The 26,314-nt window shown below is 42.2% G+C and overlaps 1 protein-coding gene across 1 annotated transcript in view; it reads right to left on the bottom strand.

The window, feature by feature from the left end:
- The window catches only part of LOC123247930 (angiotensin-converting enzyme-like), a 32,742-nt gene extending 10,022 nt beyond the window's left edge, over window positions 1–22,720 (bottom strand). Inside the window, exons 1-15 of the mRNA XM_044677017.1 lie at window positions 22,607–22,720; window positions 21,854–21,951; window positions 20,925–21,097; window positions 20,107–20,330; window positions 19,155–19,299; window positions 17,462–17,560; window positions 15,848–16,059; window positions 14,984–15,120; window positions 11,088–11,246; window positions 10,801–10,888; window positions 4,463–4,606; window positions 4,065–4,256; window positions 1,283–1,380; window positions 743–915; window positions 48–271 (exon numbers count right to left, since the gene is read on the bottom strand). Coding sequence (XP_044532952.1) covers window positions 48–271; window positions 743–915; window positions 1,283–1,380; window positions 4,065–4,256; window positions 4,463–4,606; window positions 10,801–10,888; window positions 11,088–11,246; window positions 14,984–15,120; window positions 15,848–16,059; window positions 17,462–17,560; window positions 19,155–19,299; window positions 20,107–20,330; window positions 20,925–21,097; window positions 21,854–21,946 — 2,161 coding nt within the window. The 5' untranslated portion in view covers window positions 21,947–21,951; window positions 22,607–22,720. The remainder of the gene's footprint in view (window positions 1–47; window positions 272–742; window positions 916–1,282; window positions 1,381–4,064; window positions 4,257–4,462; window positions 4,607–10,800; window positions 10,889–11,087; window positions 11,247–14,983; window positions 15,121–15,847; window positions 16,060–17,461; window positions 17,561–19,154; window positions 19,300–20,106; window positions 20,331–20,924; window positions 21,098–21,853; window positions 21,952–22,606) is intronic.
- Window positions 22,721–26,314: the final 3,594 nt, after the last annotated feature.

Genomic DNA, 26,314 nt, shown 5'->3' with positions numbered 1-26,314 from the left:
ATCTTTGACTTTTCATACTCCCCTTGAGTCTCCACCTTCTAACTTACCGTAGCCTTCTCCCTCATTATCAAGCAGCCCAATGCTGTGTAAGTGCTTGGGGGTGGAGACAGAGAGAGCCAGCACATCTCCAATGGCTTCATGAAAACCCGGGTTGGCACCTTCTCGGAAGGCCAGAGGCTGGTCTTTGTACTGCATGAAATATTGCACGTGGCCCATCTCATGGTGGATAGTGATGAGGTCCTCCATATTTACAACTGTGCACTGTTTGATCCTGTGTACATAAGAGGAAGGATAGAGGTGGGGAGAGAGAATGAGATCTCTTGAGGTAGGGAGCAATGGGAAGAGGGATAGATTAACAAAATCTGCTGGATGGACTGTACGTGGAAAAGTCCTTTCTCTTCTCTGCTGCTATACTTAAACATGACATGATTAGAAAACAAGGAAAGAAGATTAATGAAAGTGCACATAACTTTGCTTGCCTCCATCTCTTCTATAAAATGAGAATCATAATAGCACCTGCCCCCAGGAATTGTTGTGGATGTCAAATGAGATACTCAGGAAGTACTTACTAAATGCTTATTCCCGAACTGACCCATATGCTGATCATGGTGCCCTAACCTTCAGAACTAGCCAGTCAGAGTTTCCCCTTACTCTTGATGGGGTGCAATGACACTGCTTTCTGTAGGTTCCTTTCTCCTTCTCCAGGAGGACCTGAAAGGATATCACCTCTTTTCTATCTCACCTGAAGTCCTTGCCATTGTAGAAGTCCCAGGCAGAAGCATGACATACTACATCTCGCCCATCTTTTGGCTTCTCCAGCATGGACTTGCTCCAGAACTCAGGGGGTAAGGGCAGCAGACCCAAGGACTGGAAGAATTTGTCTGCCTCCTCAAACATCCTCTGGGCAGTCCAGTTCTGAAGGAAAAAGACCAAAGAATCACAGGATCATAGCTGGAGAGCTGGAGAGACTTTGGTGGCTGTCAAGGGCCAACCTGTTCATAAGTAAACTGGGTCACAGAGAAGGAAATGATTTGCCTAAGTCATAGGGCACCCTCCAATACAGAAGCCAAGGGACAAAACGTTAGGTGCAAGGCAGTGGAAGTTACAATGTGGGAAGGGACCCCTCTGAACAAAGCATATCCCCTATTCACCCCAAATGGAGCCCTCCCCTTCTCCTACTTATTGAGGATCACAGACTCAAGAGCACAGAAAAGTCAGAAGGCATGGGATAGGAGGAAGGCACTGAGAAAGGGGCAGAGAGCAGGGCAGACATATCACTGACCTGGCTTTTCATAGCTGGAGTGGCATCCACCTGGCTGGCAGAAGGGAAGGGCATCACCAACTCATAGATGTTGGACCAAGTTTGAGCCCACATGTTGCCTGGAGGAAGGTTCAGAGGAAAAGGAGAGAGAAAGATTAACACAGATATCTCTTCCCACCCCAAGAAGAGAGAATCATACTGAATAAATTCAGAAAGTGCCAGCTCCCTTCCTTCTTTGCAGAGATGGAGGATTATAGATATGGAATATTAAATATTGTCCTACATGATGGATGTGTTGGGTTTTTTCTTTAAAAAAAATTTTTGTTACAGGGGATGGCTCTTGATAAAAGAGGGCTGTGGGGTATATCCAGAAATGAAGGTAAAGTAAAAACAAATGTCACTGATAATCATTTGAAAATTTCACAAAGAGCAAAAGAATAGAAGCAATTAAAAATTCAAACTATAAAAAGAAAGAGAGGGAGGGAGAAAGGGAGAGGAAGAGAGGTGAGGGAGAGGGGGGAAGAGAAAGGCAGAGAGGTAGAGAGGGAGGGAGGGGGAGAGTGGGTGAGAGAGAAAGAGAGAAAATAAAAGTGTTAGACCCAAAGTCAGAAGGGCTTGTGTTCTGTCTTCAACTTACTAGCTGTGTCCTTATTTATAGGAATACTTAACAATGTCCAAGTGTATTTAAACATAAGCAAAGAACTTTGTAAACTTTAAATCACTATGTAAGTATGAGATATTAATAACAATTAAAACACTAATAATGATTAAATGATTATTAATACTAATAATACTAAGTGGAGTCTTGCCTTCTTCCCAGGCCCAGGCATAACAGCTAAGGTTCCTGGACCTTCTGACTGTCCTATAAACAGCACTTATTTTTGCCTTACTCTGTGAAATCTCCTATATTCATGTGACTTTTAGCTCATCTGCCCACAATAAGCAAGTAGCTAACTGCGGTTATGAGCACACAGAGGTGGGGCCTCTCCTCCAGGAGAGATGAGATGATTCTGGAATTCAGATTAGAACAAAGGAAAGGGTCTGACCTAATGTTGAAAAGTATTGAGCAAGAAGATTGTTGGGGAAAAAAGGCAAACTAAACAAGGAAGAACACAGGCTTTCTGGGCACTGCCCTTCTCCCCCCCCATTTATTGTGTGTTAGGGTTTACAAACTTGGTGAATATTATCACCCCCATTTTAGAGATGAGTAAACTGAAGTTAAACAAGTTTAAATATGTTGGCCAAAGTCCTGTCATAGCTATTACTAAAACCATTTAGACAACTCTAGTGGACATACATGTCTTACATGGGTACATACACATATCTTAACACTTCTGATCTATGTAATATGATTCCAGATTTGGGTTCTTAACATGGGCTACATGAACTTAAAAAAAAGTATTATGATAGCTGTATTACAATATAATTGGTTTCCTTCGTAATCCCATATATATTATTTTATGCCTTTAAAATATTCTAAGGTGGGGTTTATAGGCTTCATCAAACTGCCGAAGGGCTCCATGTTTTAGATCAAGAGAGCTTTAAAAGGTATATCTAAACTGAGGGGCAGGTAAGTGGCTCAGTGGATAGAGCACCAGGCCTGGAGTCAGGAGGTCCTAGGTTCAAATATGACCTCAGATGATTCCTAGCTGTGTGACCCTGGGCAAATCCTTAACCCCCTGCCATTCTTTGTCTTAGACTTGATACTAAGACAGAAGATAAGGATGAAAAAAAAAAAGAAAAAATAAGAAAAAGAAAGATCTGTTTAAGCTGAACGAGGAATCTTGCAGGAATTGTCTACAAAACTGGATTTTCTCTTTTTCTTAAATTTATGGCATCATGTTGTTCAATAGTTTCAGTTGTGTCTGATTCTTCATAACCTCATTTGGGGTTTTATTGGCAAAGATCTTGGGGCAATTTTTCACTTCCTTGTCCAGTTCACTTGACAGATGAAGAAATAGAGGCAAAGAGGGTTAAGTGACTTGCCTAGGGTTACACAGCTAAGTGTCTGAGGTTAGATTTAGGCTCAGGCAGATGAGTCTTCCTGACTTCAGGCTTAGCATTCTATCCACTATGCCAGTGATGGGCAAACTATTAAGGCAGTGATGGGAAAACTATGGCCTGGATCTGGCCTGCGGGGAATAGTTTGCCCATCACCGTACTATGCCACTAAAGTGCCATAAAAATGTAGGCTATTTTATTTTGTCCTGATTTTCCTTCCTATCTCTCCTCTGTACATAATGCTCTGTGCATAAAAGCCATATATTCAAGAGAGGTAGTCTTGGGTTCAAATCTGACCTCAGATACTTCCTAGCTATGTGACCCTGAGCAAGTCACTTAACCCCAATTGCCTACCTCTTGGACCTGATACCTAGTATCAATTCTAAGATAGAAAGTAAGGGTCATATAAAAAAAAGAACTGGTCCGAGTATGAGTCACTATGCTAGTGATAAAGCAGCTTTGGTCACATACCCCATAGTCTCAAGACTTCCAATTCTCATAACTGTTAAAATGTTTCTTGATCAAAAAAGCCCATGCTTCTTTCCCAGGGTAGGCTCTTCCCTCCCTGCCACCTACACTCACACTCACCCCCATCTATTCTAATGTTTGTCTTAGTCCCCTAAGAGGGAACTAATCATAGGCCCCTCATATCCCTCTGGTTCCATTCTGTCTGTTCCTCATTGCCACCCCATGTCTCTTTTCACCTGGTCCTACCTCATACCACCCCCCCCCAGGCCCACCTCTACCAGCAAATTTTCACTCTCTCCTCCCCACCCCAGACTCAGTCCTTCATCTCTCTCACCTAACAGATGAGCAGGAATGGGCCCTTGAAGGTTGATATGGTTGGCTCCATAATGACGGTACAGGGCACGACGGACATAGGCATGTAGGTTCAGGTAGAGTGGCTGCAGTTCCAGATAGATTTTCTCCAGTTGCTCCTCCAAGGAAGATGTTTCATACTGTGATCTCCAGGAGGCTCCAGCATCAGCATAGCCTGAAGCACAGGTAAGGCTGAGACTCACTTCTTTACTAATTCTCCTGATCACCTAGCATCTACCTGCTCCCCTGTTCATCTCACTCTTAGGACCTGTTGGGAGAGGATCATGTTCCTCCCCCAAAGTCAGAGTATTAAAAGATAAACTGGAAAGCCCATGGACACCAGGGTACCATGAAGGACAAGGAGAAGAGGGGGATACTCACCATTGAGCTGAGCAGCCTTATTGCTAAGCTCCACATACTCCGGGAAGCTGGGGAGGATAGCTTGTCCTGTCACATCCCTCCAACCTTTCCATGCCCATAGCAGGTTGTCATAGTCCCGAGATACAGCCATCAAATCCGTCAAATCTGGATGTATATAATATAAACTGAACACAGAGGCCCCCAAGTGTATACACACACACACACACACACACACACACACACACACACACACACACACACGATCACAGAACTAGAACAGACCTAAAGTGGGTCTTGTAGGAATCATCTGTGCTTTACAAATAAAAAAGGGATTTACAAATATTATCTCATGGGATTCTCACAACAAACCTGGCAAGAAGGTACTATTATTAATATCCTCTCCATTTTGTAGTTGAGGAAACTAAGGCAAACAGAATAATTGGTATGATATGCTACATTTAATTTTAGGCTGGCTCTACCATTAATTAACTACATTTTCTCTTATTTCACCTGTAATTTCACCTTCTCTTTTTGTCACCTGTAAAATGGGGATATCTGCCCAGGTTACCTTATAGCACTGGGATATTCAAATATGATAGACATGAAGATTGTTGGCAGCTAGGTGGCACAGTGAATAGAGTATGATGCCTGGAGTCAGGAAGACCTGAGTTTATTAGTTGTGTGATTTCTGAGCAATTCACTTAACCCTGTTTGCCTCAGTTTTCTCATTTGTAAAATGTACTGGAGCAGGATATGGCAAATCATTCCAGTATCTTTGCCAAGAAAACCCTGAGAAGGGTTCACAAAGAGTTGGACATGACTGAAAATGATTAAACAACAAGAAGATCATTGGAAAAACCTCAAGTAATAACTGAGGGAAAAATAATACTGTCTGAGCAGAGTGTTACTAGAAGTCACAGAACCACACTGATTTCATTCATTAGGAATTTATGCTGCATGATCTCAGCTGGGCCTCTCTTCTCCTTCCCCAACTCTTCAACAATTCTTTTATTCTGTCGTTATTGATATTACATTCCCCACATCCATGGTTCCAAACCTGAGATGCTCCCATAATGCCCTGGTCCCATTCCTACTCCTACCTTCACCTCCCAAATTTGAGTTAATGACTTGGGGAGCTAGGTAGGACGGCAGATAGAGAGATTTGGGCCCGGAGCCAGGAAAACCTGAGTTCAAATACAGACTCTAATACTTGCTAGGTATGTCTTTTTCAGCAAGTCACTTAACCTCTGTTTGTCCCAGTTTCCTCAACTCTTAAGTAAGCTGTAGAAAGAAATGAAATTGCTTTGGTACTTTTGCCAAGAAAGTCCCAAATTGGGTCACCAAGAGTTATATAGGGTTAAACAACAAAAAATTCTAAATCTATTCCCATTTAATAGAAAGTATTTTGAAGAGCAGATGTATCAGACATGCAGCTGCAACACTCTTAAGTATGCCCTGAACCAGATTAAAATATATATTTGGGGGGGAAAGATAGAAAGCCCAGTAGATAGAGCTCCAGGCCTGGAATCAGGAGGATATGGATTCAAATCTGGTCTCAGACATTTCCTAGCCAGTGACAGTGGACAAGTCACTTAACTCCAATTGCAAAGTCCTTGCCACTCTTCAGTTTTAGAATCAATATTAAGCCCAGCTGTGTGACCCTGGGCAAATCACTTGACCCCCATTTCTCACCCTTACCACTCCTTCCACCTATGACCTAATACACAAAAGTTAAGGGTTTAAAAAAATTATTAAAAGAATCAATATTAAGGCAGAAGGTAAAGGCTTAAGGGAAATGATATAATCAGGAAATATTTAATAAAACAAATAAAAATACAATAAAACATAAATAACATTAAATTTAAAAACTAAGTCAATGTGTAGTCCACAGAGATCCTTATGTACAGTTTGGTGGCTCCTGTTCCTACTTGAGTTTGATCCCTCTAGTGTAGGGAAAATAATACTAGACGTGCAGACCAAGAACCTAGGTTCAGATCTCAGCTCTTTTCCTTATTACCTGTGTGGCCTTCAGAAAGATATTTCTCCCCTTTTGGTATATATGTGCAATAAAGATCTTGAGCTAAAGTTGCTTCTAACTGTAAGTCGATGATTCTGTGGCATTGAAGAAAAAGACACCTTATTGGGAGCTGGAAGATCTGGGCTTGAATCCCATTTCTGCTACTACCTGTGTGACACATTATCATCCCTCTCTGGATCTCAGTATCCTTATCTATAAAATGAAAAGGTTGGGATTAGACGGCCCAAGATGCTTTCCAGTTCTAAATCTATGGTCCCAGGGTGTTCTGGCCATGATTCTAGAATTCCTTGATCCCTTGACCTTCCAGTGTTTCCAACCTGGGTAAACTCCTCTATGAAGTTTCTTTAGTGCTTTGGAGAGTTGGAGTGGACCTTGGAACCTTCTGAATCCAGAGCCGCCCCCTTCATTTTCTAGATGAGTAAACTGAGTCACAGAGAGGTTAAATGACTTTTTCAGCTCATAAGGGTCTAAGATGTAACTGGAACCCAAGTCTACCAGAGTTAAGTCAAATATTATCTACTATTCTATGCTGTCTAAAGTGGTCCCAAAATGAAACTGATTTCAGTCACTCTAAGTATATGATGTATTAACCATACCGTTGGTTGGTAACAATAACTACGTAACCATAACTTTGACTAGGCAATCCTTTGACAAGTAAAACTTTTATCAACCTGCCATCTAATTTTCCAAAACAATGTTTCCAATAGTATCCTGAAGTGAAAGAGAGACCAAGTGAAGTAAAGTGAACTCACTGCCCTAGAGAGACTTGATGCTAACTTGCTGTATGTCCTCAGACAAGTTAGTTCCCCTTTCTGAGCCTCAGGTCCCTAGTCTGTGAAGTGGGAGAGTTAGACCAGAGCCTGTCCAGCTCAAAAACTTTTTCTTTCCTTAGTGGCCTACACTTACAGTATCCTACTCTAAAGAGGAAGGAGAGGGATGCCATCTATCTGGAACTCCCTCGACTCCCTCCTTCCACACATCAAAAGTTCTCAAGAGTTTTTATTCATTATGTCTTCCTTCTCTTTTTTCTGAGAAGAGTTACGCCTACTTGAAAAAGTTTCTCTACTCCCCCCAAACTCATCCCTTCAATTTCATTCTGGCCAGCCTCCTCCATGATATTGCTTGATCAATTAATTCTCTCATGTATCTTTAGTCTCTTCTTGTCCATTGGCTCATTTCCCTCCCATCTCCCCACAAATAAGCTAAACAAAAACATCCTCAGACCTTCCCTCAAATTATCTTTGTGATAATCTCCCATCTTCCAGCTTTTCATTGCCAAACCTCTTACTAGCAATCTTTTGCTGTTGTTTTGGCCTCTGGTTAACCAGACTGAAGGACATTCATGTGGAGAAGCCTATAGATAACAGTTCTCAAAATTTTTGGTCTCAGGACCCCTTTTTACTCTTAAAAATTATTTTAAATTTAAATGTAATTTTAAAATTTTGAATTTAAATACTTTAGATAAATATATGTATTTAAAATGCAAACTTATACTTTAAATTAAAATTTAATTATTTATATAAAGCTTGAAATTAAAATACTTATTTAAATACTAACTGTCTTAGAAATAAAATGTTTTAGTTTTATTATGAAAATAATTTTGACCTTGTGGTCCCCCTTGAAAGGGCCCCAGAGGGACTCCCAATGTTCCTGGTCCACACTTTGAGGATTGCAATTATAGAAAGATAGATATGTATAGAAAGGGAAGATATCGGGGTAGACACAGAGATCTGAAAGTCATCTGACTCTAACTGGTAGATAAAGCCTTGGAGTGATTAAGATAATCAAATGAATCAAAAGAAGAAAGAGATAAAGAACCTTGAGAAACACTAAGCTTTTTTTTATCCTTGCGTGTAAAGAAGAGGAATAGGAATGAGAGAAGGAAACTAGAATGGTGAAAAGGCAGAAAGAGACCCTAGCATCAGTGCAGCTACAAGAAGAAATGAGGGAGAGTGTGGTCAAATGTTTTAAAGGGTGTCAAGGATAATAAGAGATTAAGAAAACAACATTAACAGCAATTCGACTACAGTTCCTCCTCTACTCAAGGGCCAAAGTGATCTCCTTGAAGTGCAGGGCTAACCTGTATGATACTCTTCTCCTCAAGAAACTCCAGTGGCTCCCTAGTATTTACAGGAACAATTATAAAATCTTTAATTTGTTTGTTTTTTAAAACTCTTATCTTCCATCTTAGAATCAGTATTATGTATATGACCCCTTCTGTTTAGTTTTTAAAAGTCTTCCCAATCTGTCCCCTTCTTACCTTTCTGACCTTATACTTTACCCCTTTCCATGTCTTCTGTGGTTCACCAACTTTTGTCCTTTTTTGTTGTTGTTGTTGTTGCTTTTGTTCAAACACAACATTCCATCTCCCAACTTTGTGATTTTGTAGTAGTGGTCCCCCCCAATCCTGGAATGCTCTCCCTCCTCACCTTTGCCTCCTAGCTTCTCTACCCCCATTAAGGCTCAGCTTAAATCCCACCTTCTGCAAAAGGTCTTTGTCATTTACCTCAATTGCTAGTATGATCTTCTCTGAGATTATTTTTAAAAAGAAATACTATTTTTTCTCCAATTACATATAAAAATAATTTTTAACATTCCTTAAAAATTTTTTTCAAATTCCAATTTCTCTCTCTCTCTCTCCCCTCCATGAGACAGTAAGCAATTTGACATAAATTTTACATGTGCAATCATAAAAAAACATTTTCCCATATTGGTCGTTAGTCAGTAGTCATGGAAGAGATCTCAAACCAAGAAAAAAGGAAGAAGAAAAAAGTTGTAGTCAAATATATATGGACTGCATCCAGACTCCATTCTAAGATTACTTCGGATTTATACTGTGGCACATGTTTTAAGTTCTTAATAAATACTTGGGGTGGGGGTAGCAGGTAGGTAGTTCAGTGGAGAGAGCCAGGCCTGGAGACAGGAAGTTCTGGGTTCAAATCTGACCTCTGACACTTTCCAGCTCTCTGCCTTTGGGCAAGTCATTTTACCCTAATTGCCTAGCCCTTACTACTCTCCTGCCTTGGAATTAGTACTTTATATTAATTCTAAGACTGAAGTGTAAGGGTTTAAAAAAATAAATAAATGCTTGGAGGTGATGATGATGGTGGTGATGTCAGAGAGGTCAGTTTCACCAGAGTGGTAATCAACACCAATAAGCTTGTCTTTGTCCTTCCTCCTCCTTGACCATCCTTTCCTCCAGTAGTTTCATGGACACCAGCTTCCTCTGTGAATCCCCTTCCACCTCTCTGGTCAATCCGATTTCCTTCCCTGGCTCATCTTTTTCTTTCTTACCTGCTAATGTTTGTATTTCTCAGGGTTCTGTTTCTCTTTTCTTCAAATGTCTTTGACAATCTCATTGATTCCCCAAACAATAGCTCTGGCTCTGACATCTTTACTGACAGATCCATCTTTCTATAGGACACTTCCACTTGAATGTCCTGTCAGTCCCTCAAATGTAGTATGTTCGAAACTGAACTCAGGGGCAGCTGGGTGGCTCAGTGGATTGAGATCCAGGTCCAAATATGGGAGGTCCTGGGTTTAAATCAGGCCTCAGACGCTTCCTAGCTGTGTCTCCTGGGCAAGTCACTTAAACCCTTTTAATCTAGCCCTTACCACTCTTCTGCCTTGGAACTAATACTTAATATTGATTCTAAGACAGAGGGTAAAAGTTTAAAAAAGAGAGAGATAAGAGAGATGGGCTGAGCCAACTACAAACAAGATGTCCCCTCTTCAGGACCAGCTAGTGAAGTCTTAAGAGGAAACCCAATAGGCCTAGGATGTCTGAATATGGAGGGGAGGAATGAATAAGTGGTTTAGATCCAAGAAAAGGTGATGATTCAAGGCAATGGGTGAGGGAGAGTCTATGACTTTGGTGATATAGTCAGGAAAAGAACCAGAGATAAAGATCTCAAGGGAACTTGCTAGAGTTTTCAAAACACTTTCCTTATGACAATCCAGTGCAAAGATTATTATCCCCATTTTACAGATGGCTTAGATCCCAGTGACTTGCCCAAGGTCACTCAGCCCACACATTTTCCTCATGGCAACCAAATGCAAAGGTCATTATCCCCATTTTATAGATGACTTGGGTCCTAGTGACTTGCCCAGGTTACCCAGCCCACAAATATAAAAAGCCAGGATTCCAACCCAAGCCTCTATACCAAACCAGGGGAGAAAGTAAGAATAATCCACAACCACACCAAACCTGAGGACCTGGACAGGGAAAGGCATGGTGCTCTGTCCTCCACAGCTAGCCTTAGCCCCCCCTTCTCACCTCTTCCACCCCTCATTTCCTTAAGAAATATACATCCATACTCACCAGGATCCAGGGGTAAACAGGAACCATCTTCCCGGCACACTTTGGCTTTACTGTATATTGATTCCATCCTCAATAGTACCTTATTGTACTAGAAAAAGCAGCAAGGGGTGGGGAGGCAATGAGGTATTATCTAGGAGATGCCATAGCATTGCCTCTTCCTCTTTAGAGGTCCTTAACTCTTTTTAGTTCTTATCTCCCTGGGCAACCCTTCCTCCCTTCTAATCGGTGGTTCTCCGTTGTCAGTCCCCCAACCAATGGAGCCCTCTTATCCTTAGCCAGAATCATACCTCTTCCAAGTCTGTAGTGGAGAGGGCTGCTCGACCCAGATCTTGAAGCTTTTCCAAGAGCCGCTTCACAGATGACTTCTGGAAATTGCTGGTATCAAACTGGCGGGCACGGGTGCCGAATTGTAGTGTGTGTTGAGACAACTCCAGATTCTTTTCCAACTAGGAGGGCAGAATCATAAAGGCTGGGCTAGCACAATGATCCAGTCCACAAAAGGCAAAGAAGTCTTAAGTCCTAAAATTCATTCCCATCTCTGTCTCGAGTCTCTGGGTTGGGATAGGGCCCTCTTGGGGAAGTAGGAGACTGGGAATAGCAAACCAAAGATGCCTCAATCCAGATGCATTGGTTGAACTATTCTAGTTACATCGCTGAAAGCAGAGCTATGGACAGAGTATTGTGTTCTCCATACATAGACCCCAGTCTGTTCCTTCCAAAAGACAGACTTTTCAAGGTCTATAGATGGAATCTGAGGGTAGAGGCTTGGGGTCAGCACCTGAAGGAACAAATGGACAAATCTGCAACTTCATTTGTTCAAAGTTGATGATATGGCAGAGAGGGCCATAAGGGATAAGGGGATCTGGGGACTTAGGCATGAGTCTTGGTTCTGCAGCTCACTACCTCTGTGGCTCTGGAATCTGTATGGAGTTTAATTTTCTTATCTACAAAAATGAGGGGGTTGGACTAGGTCGTCTCTAAGGTTTTTTTCCCAGGTCTAAATCTGATTTATTATGGATAAGGACTAAACTGTGATTCCATTAACATAGTGAACTCTCAAGTGAGGAAATGCCCTTTGCCTATGTGAGTCTGCACCTTCTCTGTAACTTATAATCTTAGAGCAATGCTAAGAGCATTAGGAAATTAAGTGACTTGTCTAGGATCACACAGTCAACATGTCTTGATCCCAAGTTCTTCCTGCCTTTGAAGTCAAATCTTCACCCACAGGGATTTGGCATGTTGGGCTAAAATCTACCTCTCTACTACCTAGGATAGGGGGAAAAAAAACAAAACAGAAGGAAGGTTAGGATCAGAATATTTAACTTGCATTAGAATATTGGCAAAGAAGTCCTCCCTTCCTTCCTTCCTTCCTCCCTTTCTTTCTTTCTTTCTTTTTTTCTTTCCTTCTTTCTTTCTATTTCTTTCCTTCCTCTTTCTCTTTCTCTTTCTCTTTCCTTCCTTCCTCCCTCCCTCCCTTCCTTCTTCTTTCTTCCTTCCTCTTTCTTTCCATCTATTTATTCATCTATCTATTCACACACATGCAAATAAATACCCACATATATGTGGACACGTATGTATATGTGCACACGTGTACCCACACATGTATGTATATACATACGCCTACATACATATTTTAAAACTTGGATCTTCTGTCTTAGAATCAATACTGTGATTTGATTCCAAGGCAGAAGAGCAGTAAGGGCTAAGCAATGGGGGTTAAATGACATGCCCAGGGTCACACAGCTTGAATTGCCAAGGGTCACACAATTCAAAGGGCCATATTGCCTGTCCTAATTTATAAAGAACTTGGAATTTCAAGGGACAACACAGAAATAATTTAAGACAGAACCAGAAGTAATTGTAAGGATTGTCTAGTCAAATCTGTATCAATCTCTAAATGATGACCGTTTAGGATCCTGGGGATCTTCTAATGCATTTGAACTTAAACTAGAACTTGGAGGAGGAAAATAATGTCAAGAGAAGTGACTTGGCCAAAATCATACAGGGAACCTCCAGGATGTAGAGTATATGCTGTCCTGGGCAAATGTCATGAGAATCCTTGAAAGAAAATTAAGTGTTTAAGATAGAGATAGAGTTAGAGACCTCACAATACTATAATTAGTATTTGGCACAATGGGTTAAAAATCTACCTCTCCACTATCTATGTTGGGAAAGAAAAAACAGAAGGAAGGTCAGGACCAGAATATTTAACTTGTTTCAGAATACTGGCAAATAACCATTTCGATAGATTTTAAATTAGCATGAATAAAACCAGCATTTAGATTCAGCTTGAGAGCATCATTTTCATACAATACTAATCACTGGAGACAGCTAGGTGGCACAGTGGATAAAGCATCAGTCCTGGAGTTGGGAGGACCTGGGTTCAAATCTGCCCTCAGACATTTCCTGACTATGTGACCCTGGGTTAAGTCACTAAACCCCCATTTGCCCAGCCCTTGTCCTTCCTTAAAGTTTTACTAAGACAGAAAGTAAGGGTTAAAAAAGGATAATAATAACGATCATCAGCATTTATATAGCCTTTTATGTTTCACAACATGAATGTAATTCATGTGTTAATTGCAAAGAATTTTTTACCTAAAGATAGGCAGTGTGATATAGTATAATAGAGCTCTCCACTCAGAGGTTAGAAGACCTGGGTTCAATCCTTGCCTGACGTGCATTGACTGTGTGACCTTGGCCAAGTTATTTCTCAGTGTTCTAGGCCAGTGTGGTGTCAAACTCAACTACAAACAAGGGTCACTATCTATCTATCTATCTATCTATCTATCTATCTATCTATCTATCTATCCATCTCCCTGGGGACCATATATTGTATTGATTTTAAATGTAATATTATCTATATTTTATTATTTAAAATTTTATTTTTTTCAAATATTTCTCAACAAATATTAATATTTAATTTGAATTTGAATATAAAACAAATATTCACTTAAATGTTAATGGTAAATATTAATTTAATACTTGTTTACATATAGATATTAATTTAATATCTATTTTATTAAAGGTTTCCCTATTACATATTAATCTGGCAAGTTATTATTAGTTTTTAAAATTAATTAAAATTAATTATTTCTCAGTTAAATATTAATTAGCACTCAAGAGTGTTGTGTGCTGCATGTCTGATACCTCTGCAGTTCCCCGCAATGGTAGTTTCTCTTCCTGGGGGCTTGAGATGCTGGTGAACTATCACAGGCCAGGAACCTATCCTTATCCTACTTCCTTTTTTAGTTCAACATTGTCAGGATCCATAATATTATCAGTGCAGTTCCTTCTCCACTCTCTCTCCCCACCCTACCGCCCAAACAGGCCACAACTGTTCTATGTCTGTCTCACTCTAATCTCCATGAGTTGGTATGGCCAAAACGATTTGCCCTCTGGAGACTAACCCTCTGGGGATAAATCCCTCAGAACTCAGAGCAGCTGGCTCTTAGATGGCAGCAGAATGGTGCTGGAGCCTGCTAAATGCCAGCTTCCCTGTTGTTAAATTTTCAGTGTGATCATTTACACTTTGGAAGTTGGCAAATGCTACAAATCAGGGCTTGATTTATTATTTTGCTGACCATCTAGACAAAGCGATGGAGAAAATATCAATAGTACAGATTAATCGTAAAAGCGTGTTGTGAGAACAATTGTTTCTCTGGAGAGTAGGCTGTTAACATTAATTAGCACAGCCCTGGACTGCTGCTGGACCAATGTTGGAAAATTTTGTGGCTTGGGAGGGCTTCACGAGGCATCATTAAGGACTTTAGTATTATCCCTTAAGAGAGGAAAATGACTTACCCTGACTTGAACAAAACCACATTTGGTTTTTTAAAAAATTCTGTAATTCAAATTTTTTGTGAATTCTAACTGTTTTTCCTCTACTGACCTCCTTTATTTGAATTAGTGATGTTCTACTCTAACTCTCTCTGTTATGAAGGTGGAATAAGGATGAGAACCCCAACTGCGATACCTTTCTCTCCCCCACCAGACCAGACAGCTTCCTTTCCATTTTCTTAAGCATTGGGGGTGGGATCAAAGACAGGAGGGGAAGGAGGGGAAGAGGGATCATGAGGGAAGGAATGAGGCCCCTCCTTAGACAAGTTCATGATTCGGCTGAAGAAGAGAGAAGAGAGAGGCCCAGAGGCAGGGCTAGTAGGAGAGAAGCCTAGGGGGACTCTACCATAATCTTGCTATTTTCATCGGTGATGTTTGTGTTGTAAGCCCAGTTGGCCTCTACGTAAGCATTCGTTATGACTTGCCCCAACCGGTCATACTCCTCAAGGAACTTCTCAGCCTCTGCTTCATCAGCCAGCTTGTCTGTCAAAGGGATGGGGAAGACACAAACCTGGCTCAAGGTGGCCCTCTCTTTTCTTCCTAACCCCCCAGCCTCTTCTCCTTTCCCTATCTTCTCATCCCTCCCCACCCTTTCCCATCCCATCTCTTCCCATTTCATTTCCTCTTTGTCTTTGAAACCACAGCGCTTAGCACAGGTGCCTGGCATGCACAACAAATCACAAATGCTCATTTGATGGATTAATGGATTCCTTTTTCCCCCTCCTGCCTTCTCCCTTCCCCTTTCTCTAAGCTTGACCTTTACCCAAGCTCTGAGATTTTCCCAATCTGAGAAGCATTAAGAGTTGTCCACAGTAAAGGAATGGGAGTGGTTCCCGAAGCACCCAATCTTGACCCATGATCAGCAGAGCCAAGCAACCCAACAACCCGGCCAATCAGAACATAGTTCCTAGTTCCACCTCACTGATGCTAGGTAATAAGAACTCAGAACTTATAGATCAGCTTGGAATCTAAAGGAACTTTGGGGCTTATGAAATAGTAGTTTCAAGGTATAAAAAGCTGGCAAAGTGTCTTCCAATCCCAGAGTCACTTCTGAAAGGCTCCTAGAGCTGTCTGAAGTGTGTGAGATGGGAGACTTCACCCATGAGCCAACTCTAGTGATGGGACTCACAGCAAGGCTTTGGCTAGAAGCAAAGTGAGCTCTAGAGGCAGAAATTCAGAGGCGGGGGCTGTTTTCCCCTGCAAAGATTACCGATGCCCTCTGGATAGCCATCTGGCACTGGTGGACGCCACTCAAAATCAGGCCAGCCCAAGACCTCGCCGTTGATCTGGTTCTGTTCTTGCAGCCAGTTGGTGAGGGGCTTGAAGTATTCCAGAAGTGGTTCTGCATCCAGGATCTCTGAGCCTGTCAGTCCCTTAAGCACCTCCTGCCATGGCCGAGAAGCACCTGCCTGCAACACCTCCCTGCAATGGGCACAAGGGACTCAGGCTAGATCTCCCACACAGTCCATCTGCCCTGTCCCTTGGCTACATTTAACCCCCCTTTTCTAGTCATTCCTGTCTAAGTCAGACCATAAGAACCACGGAAATCCTTGGGATTTTTTAGGGAATGAAGAAAATTGGGAATGGCAAGTTAGCTATGATGCTGTACAGTAATAGCAGCCCAGCCAGGTAGTATAGGGGATAGACTACTGAGCCTGAAGTCAGGAAAATCTGTTTTAATCTTATCTTAGACACTCACTAGCTGTATGTCCCTGGGCAATTCACAATTTCTGTCTGCCTCAGTTTCCTCAACTGTAAAATGTTAATAATAATAGCACCTACCTCACAGGCTTGTTATGAGAATCAAACAAGATAGCATTTATAATGCTCTGAGCCAAGTGCTTGGCACCTAGTAGGCACTATATAAATACTTAAATCTCTTCCCTTCCCTTACACTGGTTATGCCAGTCTTTTTTTTTTTAGATTGAATAATAAAATAGAAACTTTATTATGTTTTACACTCAGACATCTGAAGATATGAAAAAGTTTTAAGTGGCAAAAATTTTGCCACAAATTAAATCTGCCACTTTAAATTAAATTTAAATTAAACTTAAACTAAAATTTGCCACTTTAAATTAAATTTAAAAAAATTTAAAGCCACCATTAAAAAAAATTTACATGCTAACGCATGGTTCTACGATGATTACATTTTGCATTTGTGTAAAATATATTCTATAAGAGATTTACAGCATTAGTGTGCACAAAAATATTTAAATAAAGCAATCAGATATTTCTATTTATGATCTAACTGTGCAATATGCACAGACTGGTAATGCCAGTCTAGTTACACCCCTAACGGTAGACTACAGAATAGAGAGGTGGGCTCCTCATCTAGAACACAATCTGCCATTCCTCTTTCCACTTGTATAGAGTACCATGTAGTCCATTTTATTCTTCCCCCACCCTTCCATGACTTTTCCCCCAACAAAGCCTACCTGAGTTTGTCACCAGCCTTTTGAGATTGGTAGATGTCACAGTAGTGTAGGGGCCCGGTGTAGCCCGCCTCTGCACACAGGGCTTTGTGGAATTGGAACTGAAGGACAAAACTCACAAAATACCTGTGGGCACATTTCTTGACATCATTGGAAGTACCCAAGCTCTGCCTCCACTTCCTGTCTACCATCAGTGGAGATGGTTGATTCAGGGGAACCCAGAAGAATGGAGGAAGAACTTGGAGCTCAGCATCCCTCCTTCTTCCCTTAAACTCTGGGGCCAGTCCCTTATCTTCTGTGACCTCCCAGTTCTTAGTCCTAGGGTCTGTTCAACTGGAAGTCACTAGGGATAGAAGGGGTAAAGGGGAAAGGACGAACCAAGATCGCCGTACCTGATGTACGGTGTTACAGCCGGGACGTGATACTTTGCCCCTGCGTCAAAGTGAGTTTCATTCCGGGCAATGGGAGGGCAGATGCCCTGGTATTTGGTCCTAGAAGAAAAATAAAGAGCTAAGAGTTTATGTTTATATAGGACTGGACACAGGTAGTCTGATTAGTATAAGGTAGTTGGGTGGCCCCATAGTGCAGAGCACTGGTCCTAGATTCAGGAAGACCTGATTCCAAATCTGACCTCCAACACTTACTAGCTGTGTGACCCTGGGCAAGTCACTTAATTTCTGTCTATTGTACTTTTCTCAATTGTAGAATGGAGATAATAAAAAGCACCTCCCTCCCAGGGCTGTTATGGGGATACAGTGAGATATCTGTGAAGACCTTAGAGCTCTACATTATAAATGCTTACTGCTTTGTTGTCATTCAGGCATTTTTCAGTCAGGTATGACTCTTTGTGACCCATTAGAAAAGATCCTAGAGTGGTTCGCCATTTTCTTCTCCAGTTTTATTTGACAGATGAGGAAACTGAGGCAAAATGAGTGAAGTGACTTGCCCAGGGTCACACAACTAATGTTTGAGGCTGGATTTGAACTCAAGATTAGTCATCCTGACTGCAAGCCTGGCACTCTATCCTATGTGCCACCTAGAAATGCTTGCTGCTATTTATTATTAGTTCGGCTTTTGTAGAGAAAAGGCAAGGTGGCTTAGGCAGTGTGGTAATATCAGAAACAGCCCTAGGTTTGAAGTCCCGGGATTGGAATCCTGGTCCTGACTCTTTATTATGTGGCTAAGAGCCAGTCATTTGAATTCTCTGAACTAGTTTCCTCATCTGTAAAATGGGAATGCTGACAATACACTACCCACTTCACATAGTGCTAATGTGAAGAAAGACCTGTGTAAACCTAAACCATGGGACTTAGAGATGGGAAAGGCAACCTGGACCAACTCCTGCATTATGTAAATAAGTTATTACCATGGAGGATGGGGGGCAGGTTACTAACACAGATAACTGATTTTTATACAACCCAGTCCCAAATGTCTTAATGTAGCACTAAGCTTCACTAGCTTTCCTCTTTAAAGCCTAAGGCTGAAAACTGCACTAAGACTTTAGAGTTTAAATCTTGAAAGTTCACAAAGTGCTTTACACAGACGAACCATACAACCACTTTGTTAAGTTAGACACTTCGGGTATTATCATTTCCATTTTACAGATGAAGAAACGGAGACTCAGAGAGATTTAAGTGATTCGCCCAGGGTCCTAATAGCTGGTAAACAGAAGAGGAATCTGAATCCAGAACTAGCTAATTTCATGTCCGGCTAGGTGGTACCGTGGATAGAGCCCTGGACCTTGCGTTAGGAAGACTCAGTTTCCTGAGTTCAAATCTGGCTTCTGAACACAGTGGCTGTGTGACTCTGGGCAAATCACTTAACCTTGTTTGCCTCATTTTTCTCATCTGTCAATTGAGCTGGAAAAGAAAAGGGCAAACCATTCTAGTATCTTTGCCAAGAAAAACCACAAAGACTTGGACTCCACTGAAAAACAACTAAACAACAAAATATGCCAATGCCATTGAAAAATTAAAGGGTTTTTTTTGGTGGAAAAAGGACTGGAAGAACGAGAGGAAGAAGTGTAATGGGAGGTGGCAATGGAAGGGCAGCAACTGGGGGTATTTTCCCATGGTGTTTGCTTACCGAAGGTACCACCAGTCATAGTTGTACTGAGATGGGATTGTGAGTCCACTAAACACTCTCCAACGCCACTGATCCACCAGATAGCCAAAGGGCAAGAATGCGATCTTTCCTAGCGCCATTTTTAACAGGTAGTTGATGTCACTTTCTGAAAGAAATTTGCAGGACATGTAGGGTGAGGAGGGAAAAAAAGGACACGATTCATCCTGGAAAATTTCCTCAAGAGAGGGAAGAGTTAAGAGGGAAGAGGAGGAGAAAGAATATGGATTCAAAAGGTAGAAGAAGAACAATGTATCAGAGAAGCTAGGCGACTCAGTGGATTTTAGAGTCAGACCTAGAGACAAGAGGTCCTGGGTTCAAATGTGATCTCAAGCACTTCCTAGCTGTATGATTCTGGGCAAGTCACTTAACCTCAGTTTCCTAGACCTTATTGCTCTCCTGTCTTGGAACCAATACCTAGTATTGATTCTAAGAAAGAAGGGTATTTTTTTAAAGAGTGTAGTAATTAGATCATAGCATTTATAACTAGAAGAGAGGGACCTTAGAAACTATCTAGTTTAATTGTTTCCTTTTGTAAATGACAAAAGAGAGGACTACAGCGATTAGGTGATCTGCTCAAAATCACATGGGTAGTAAGTGGCAGAGTTGGTCTTCTGATTCCAAATTTAGTGTTCTTTTCTACTGTGCCCCATTTAGGACATTCCTTCCAATTCTAGGCTCATCTTGGGCTGGACTATGTGATGACCACTGCCTTCCCTTCTCCCCATTCTCATGCCCAGCTCTCTTTGAGAGGGCCTCTAAAGCTAGGGCAATGGCATGACATAAAGGACAATATGATGAACAAAGTGTTTGGAGACTGGGGTGGAAGGCAGGATGAAGACGGCAAGAAGAACAGCCATCAGGGCTATGGTTGAAGGGGGAATGGACAGCTCCAGTTGCCCCTCTTACCCCATACCATTGTCATTAGTAACTCTGTCCAGCAGGCCAATTTTGTGTAAGTGGGCAGGTGTGGAGACAGATAGGGCTAGCACATCCCCAATGGCCTCATGGAAGCCAGGGTTGGCTCCCCTTCGCAGGGAAACAGGCAGATCTTTGTACTGAAGGTAATACTGCACGTGGCCCATCTCGTGATGAACAGTGGACAGCTGGTCCATGGTCACTCTCGTGCACTGCTTAATCCTGGGCAAAGGAAGAGAGAGAAAGGGTGATGTACTAAGCAGGGAGAAGTCTGTTTAGGAAAGAACTGGACAATATAGCTGAGAAGGAAGGACCATACAGACTACCAGGGAGAATAAAATATAATAATCCTCTTGCCCAGGCATTCTTAACCTAGGATCCACAGAATTCATAGATAGGTTTTAGGGGGCTCACAAATTTTTTAAAATATTATGATAATGATTTCTATAGAATTGGTTTCCTCTGTAATTCTATATAGTTTATTTTATGCATTTAAAAATATAATTCTTTTGAAGAGGTGGTCCATTGACTTTACCAGATTAACAGAGGAGTCCATGACATAAAAAATAGTGCAAAATTCCTGTTCTATTCCATAGGTGGGAAGTAGAAAGAACTACTTGCACACAGTGGGTCTCAGCTCTTTTTCTCATGTTCCCAGGAATATATTAAGACTTCTCAGGGGTTCCCTGACTATACCTAGTACCTGGTTAAGGGTAATCTCAGCAGGCAGGGGGTGGCTAGTATATCTGTCCAGTGGATATTCTTACTCCTCCCCCAAATGCCAAAGAATCCCTCCACCCTTAGGAAGAAGTGCACCTAAAATCTTTCCTGTTGTAGAAGTCCCAGGCAGAGGCATGGCAGACTACCTCTCGCCCATCATTTGGTTTCTCCAGCATGGACTCAGCCCAGAACTCGGGAGGCATAGGCAGTAGCCCCAGTGATGTGAAGAATTCTTCTGCAACTCGGAACATGTGTGTAGCATTCCAGCCCTGAGAAGGGTAAGAGAGTGGTAAGACTCAGGGTCAACTGCTGGATCTCCCACCTCTAGCATTCCCAGGGTAGAAGGAGAATCTGATCTCTCTCCATCCTTTCCTCTAATCTCACTTTAGGATTTCCTTCAACTCCTATAACAAATCTGAGTCTCCTCCAGACAAGAGCCAGCCTAGGGAATGGCAGCAATGCCCTTGCCTGAAGCAGGGGAAAAGACAGGGTTCAGTTCTGTGGTTTTCACCTATGGCCTTCCCATCCTATCCTAGATATCCCCAGCCAAAGAGGCCAAGATATTTATTGGACCAAGAAACAGAGAAGAGGGGCAGAATTCAATAATAGTAAGGATTTCCTTCCACCCTCAAATTTGGGGGATGGGGAAGAAGGGGGGGATGCTCGCTGTGGGTAGAAATCTAATCCCAGGGCTCACCAAGACTAGAATCTTGCCCACGTTACACTCTGAAGATACTAGATTCCCTAGGTCTCTAGTTAGGGAACGATCTTGTATCCTCCTTTACTTATTTTCTTCTCTTTGCCCTTAATTGCTGCCTTTCTCTACCCTCATCCCTGATCCCCAGGCCCACTCTTCTGCCTATTTCTGGGTCCACCCTTACCCTTCTTTTCCTATCCCTGTTGTCCACCATGACCTCAGAGCTTTCCATGGAGGTTCTCTCCCAGACATTTCAGATTTTCAATTTAGAAAGAACCAAAAAGAATCAGCTAGAAGACAATCCTCCATCTCTCAGAAGTGTGCTTACCTTCTCTACCATGGTGTTGGTGACATCTAGGTTGGGTTTGTCTGGGAAAGGAACCACCATGTCATAGATATTTTCCCAACTCTGTGCCCACATGTTTCCTGCAGAAGCAAACAGAGAAGAGCCAAAATGTTACACCCAGTATCCACATTACCAAGGGCAGGCAATACCATCTGTGTCCAGCAAGTATCATAGCCATCAGAGTTAGGAACATAATAGAGGAGTGAAGGCAGTTTGGCATGTTAGGAAAGGAGGAAGGAAGAGATTTGGGAGACTAGGGGCATTAATCTCACATTTCCCCGAGTATCCTAGGCTTGGGACAGTGAGGTAGCTCAGTAGATAAGAGTACCAAGCCTAAAGTTGGGTGACCTGGGTTCAAATCTGGCCTCAGACACTTCCTAGCTATGTGATCCTGGAAAAGTCACTTAATCCCAATTTGCCTAGCCCTTGCTGTTCTTGTGTCTTAGAATTAATACTAAGACAGAAGAAATGGGTTTAAAAATATCCTAGGCTTCTTAGACCTGGCAGGAGGCTAGCTTGTGTTCAGGTGGAAAATGCTAGTTCCTTTCTGAACAGGGCAGGTTCTTCCTCTGACACTCTGAGGATACTATCAGAAGGCTGGGGTCTGCAGAACACCAACCATAACTACTCTCCTTACCCCTGGCATCCTGTCTATGTCCTTCTACTCTCCCTCCTCCACCCAGACTTTCTCCAGTCACATTCCATTTGGAAGATGGGGAGGCAGTTTGTCCTTACCTAGTAGATGAGCAGGGATGGGACCCTGGAGATTGATGTACTTGTCCCCATAGCGTCGGTGCAAGCCACGGCGCACAAAGGCATGAAGATTCAGGTAGAGTGGCTCCAGCTGTTGGTACAGTCGCTCCAGGTCTTGAACAAATGTAGGTGAATCATACCAAGAACGCCAGTATGCACCTGTGTCCTCAAAGCCTGCCAAGAGAAGGCATACCTCCAGTCTAAGTCTTCCTGCCTCTCTACTCTCATTCCCAGGTGATATAGGAACAATCTCTATTAGAAGATTCAAAGGGGAGGACGAGTGGGTCTTATGACTGTGTTTTATATATATATATATACTAAGATGACAAATTTACTTCCTAGGGCTCAAGGTGAAGGTAGAAGGAGAAGAAGGAAGGAATTCGGCTCAAAGCTGGAAGAATGAAGAGATAGAATCCAAGCAGCAGCTGACTACTAGGTGAAAAAATGTTTTTGAGAAGAGAATTTTCCACAGGCAGAAAGAAGGGAAGGTATCTAGACCTACTGATATTGGGATTTGTAGTTCTGGGGAGAATCAACATTGTCCTTCTGCTCTGGGAGAATCTGGGGATCTCTCTCTCTGACTAAGTTAGAGGGCAGAATTTTGGGTCTCCATGTAGGAGAGTCGGGAGGAGGAAGGGGAGAAGAAAGAAAAGTGAATAAGAATTTATATGGTGTCTATTATGTTCCAGACACTGTGCTTAAGTGCTTTACAAAAAATGATCTCATTATCTCATTTGAGGAAGACAATAAGATGCAAACTGGTAACTGCAGGGATTAAGAGAAGAGTTAATAAAGCCGGAGTGGCCAGCATCTTCATCTAGCACGGGCAGACAGGACTGAGGTGACCAGAGGGTGGGACCCACCTAATTATTAGGAAACTCAAGTGGTAGTAAATTGCCTTTTTCTCTTTTCTTCTCATTTTTCCCTATTAAGGGACAGACACTTAACTCTAGAGCTTTCTGTTCTTTAAAAGGTATTTGCTGATTTAAATAATACTTTAAAGCAGACTTCCCTCTTGATAAGGATGATTTTAATTGCTCCTGGTCTGTTATGTCTGAGTGCAAAATGAAAAGGATGCCAGTGGCTAGCTTGAATACAGAGAATACACAGCTCTACATCTGTGGCCAAATATCAAAGGTTTCTTTAAATGTATTCTATTTAGTTGGTGGGGATTTTAGGATTATGACTTTATTAACAACTTTTGTTTTATAAGCTTCCTAAAACAGCCGAGAAAGGGATCTCTATGGAAGAAGAGTATGGAGAAAGAAAGATCATAGTATTTTTAGAACTAGAAAGGACTGTGTCGGCTAAAAGGATTATGATTTCTGTTTGTAGGTAGGTCAAATAATTTAAAATATGGATGCTAGGGTCAGCTATGTGGCTCAGTGGATAGAACTTCAGGCCTGAAGTCAGGAGGATCTGGGTTAAAATCTGACCTCAGATACTTCTTGTGTGACCCTGGGCAAGTCACTTAACCTCATTTGCTTAGCCCTTGCCCTTCTGTCTTAAGGATAGTTACAAAAACAGAAAGTAAGGGTTTAAGAGAAAAAATATAAGTGCTTTAGACCAGTGATGTCAAACTGCCATAGAAGCTGAAGCCATTTTTAATCCATACATAAATGTAATGTTATCTTATGTTTTATTGAATTTTTTATTTTGCTAAATATTTTCCAATTACATGCCCATCTATCTTAGATCATCTTCAGTTTCTGGTGCAAAGGGGAGAAGGAGTTGGTGACCAAAGGGAAGGTTATATCCCCAGTGAGCTGAAATAAGCATAATCTGGAAGGATCAACTCCTTTTTTTGTTTGGAGGACAGAAAGTTTTCTTCACCCAAAATGACTGCCTCAGCAATCCCTGCTAGTCACAAAGAAAACAATTTTAAAGTTGGACAGGAAATTGGTTGATCTCTTCTTTAGAGATCACAGCATTTAAGAGTTTTCATTATGTAATTAGAATATGTATTATCTCATATTATCTAACTGTTTTGCAAGTATGTGACCAGCATACCTATCTATGTTATAAACTTCATGAGGCAAAGAATATCTTATGTATCTTTGTCACTGCCCATCCTATCCTGGGAGGATCAGGGGTGGAGACTGGCTCAGAAGCCAGCAGAGAGGGATGTACCAAGGAAGAGTTGCTGATTCTAGTGGTAAAAGGTGGTGGCGGGGAGACAAGAAAAAACTCCACAAGGATATCAGGGGTACAGGACTTATTCTGAGAGCTGAAGACAAGACTGAAGGAACAGGAAAGACAAGAGAGGGGGATCTTGGGAAAGATGGAAAGGGCATACTCACCATCCAGCTTAGAGGCTGTATTACTGAGAATGACAAATTCTTGATATTGAGGTTTAAGAGGAACTCCTACAACATTATGCCAGCCCTCCCAGGCAAAGAGCAGCTTTGTGTAGCTTCTGGATGAGGCCATAATTTCTGTAAGCTCTGAAACACAGACATATGGGGTGGTACAGGATGCTCCGATAAAGGGGCTTGGGGCATCCTGCCAGCCCCAGTTTGAATGATGGGGCTGATACTTCTCCCCGGGCAACTCCAAAAGACCCTAAATTGGCAATCTACACTGGCAAAAGTTTCTTCACGGGACGTTCCCTATACAATGATGAAATCACAGGTGAAGACCCTCAAAAAGGGGAGTGGGGAGTGGGAATTGTATTTGCATTCCCTGCATGGGACTGTTGTGAAGAAAGTGCTGTGTAACCTGTAACACTGCTATAAATATGACTTGCTATTAATATTATTTCAGAAACCAGATTTCAAATATATAGAATATAAGACACAGATGGGATGAATAACCACAGAGGTGGAAATTATAGATGGAAGGGTTAATTAAGTGGGATCAGATAAGTGAGGAAATTAGGGGGGGAAATCTATAGGAACTATTTAGATAAGGAGCCTGAAGAGCTTGGAGAGTGACAAGGATGTACCTACTGTGACTGCCCTGGGGAAGAAAAGGAAAGAGGGTAAAGGACCTACAAAGGGGTGGGTAGATGAATTAGTCTGTCTGAGAAGAGTGGAGGAGGGGATGAACCAGCTACTGCTCTTGCCAACACCTCCCCAAGCCCACAACCCCACGGGGGCACTGAAGGTGTATTGGTCTTGCCTGTATCCATCCACTACCCCTCCCTTGTCACTCAGAAAAAGAAGCTCCATGGGAGTTGTCTTCCTGTTGGCTCTGCTAGGACCAGAGGGGGGGGTGGGAGTGGGGGTGAGGGGGGTCCTCAGAGGAGGGGAGGTACCTGGTTCCAGGGCCCAGCAGGTGGCAGTCTTGTTGGGGAAGCAGACCTTGGCTGAAGAATAGATGCTGGTCATTTTGCTCAGCAAGGTATTGTACTGGCAAGGATGGGGGAAGGGAGGTGATAAGTCAGACTAGAACACCTTCTTTTCCCCTCCCAGGAGAGGACCCTTAAAACTTCCCCTTTTTTTACACTCACCTTCTGACGCTTGTCCATTGGCAGATTGGCTGAGCCCAGGACTCGCACAGAACCGATGATCCTGTGAAGCTGGGGGTCAGTGAAGTTCTCCCAGATGGGGTCATACAATGTTTTGGCCTTATTGCCCCAAGCCTCATTGAACTCCTGAGACAGTAGGTCAGCTTCTTCCTGTGGTTAATGGAAGGATCAGGGGGGGAGACTGAAATGGAGTTGGATGGGGGTGGGAGTGGGAGGGAGGT

This window comes from Gracilinanus agilis, chromosome 4, assembly GCF_016433145.1.
Source record: "Gracilinanus agilis isolate LMUSP501 chromosome 4, AgileGrace, whole genome shotgun sequence".
NCBI classification, from domain to species: domain Eukaryota; kingdom Metazoa; phylum Chordata; class Mammalia; order Didelphimorphia; family Didelphidae; genus Gracilinanus; species Gracilinanus agilis.
The sequence above is the reverse complement of the archived record's forward strand: the minus strand, read 5'-3'. Positions and strand labels throughout refer to the sequence as shown.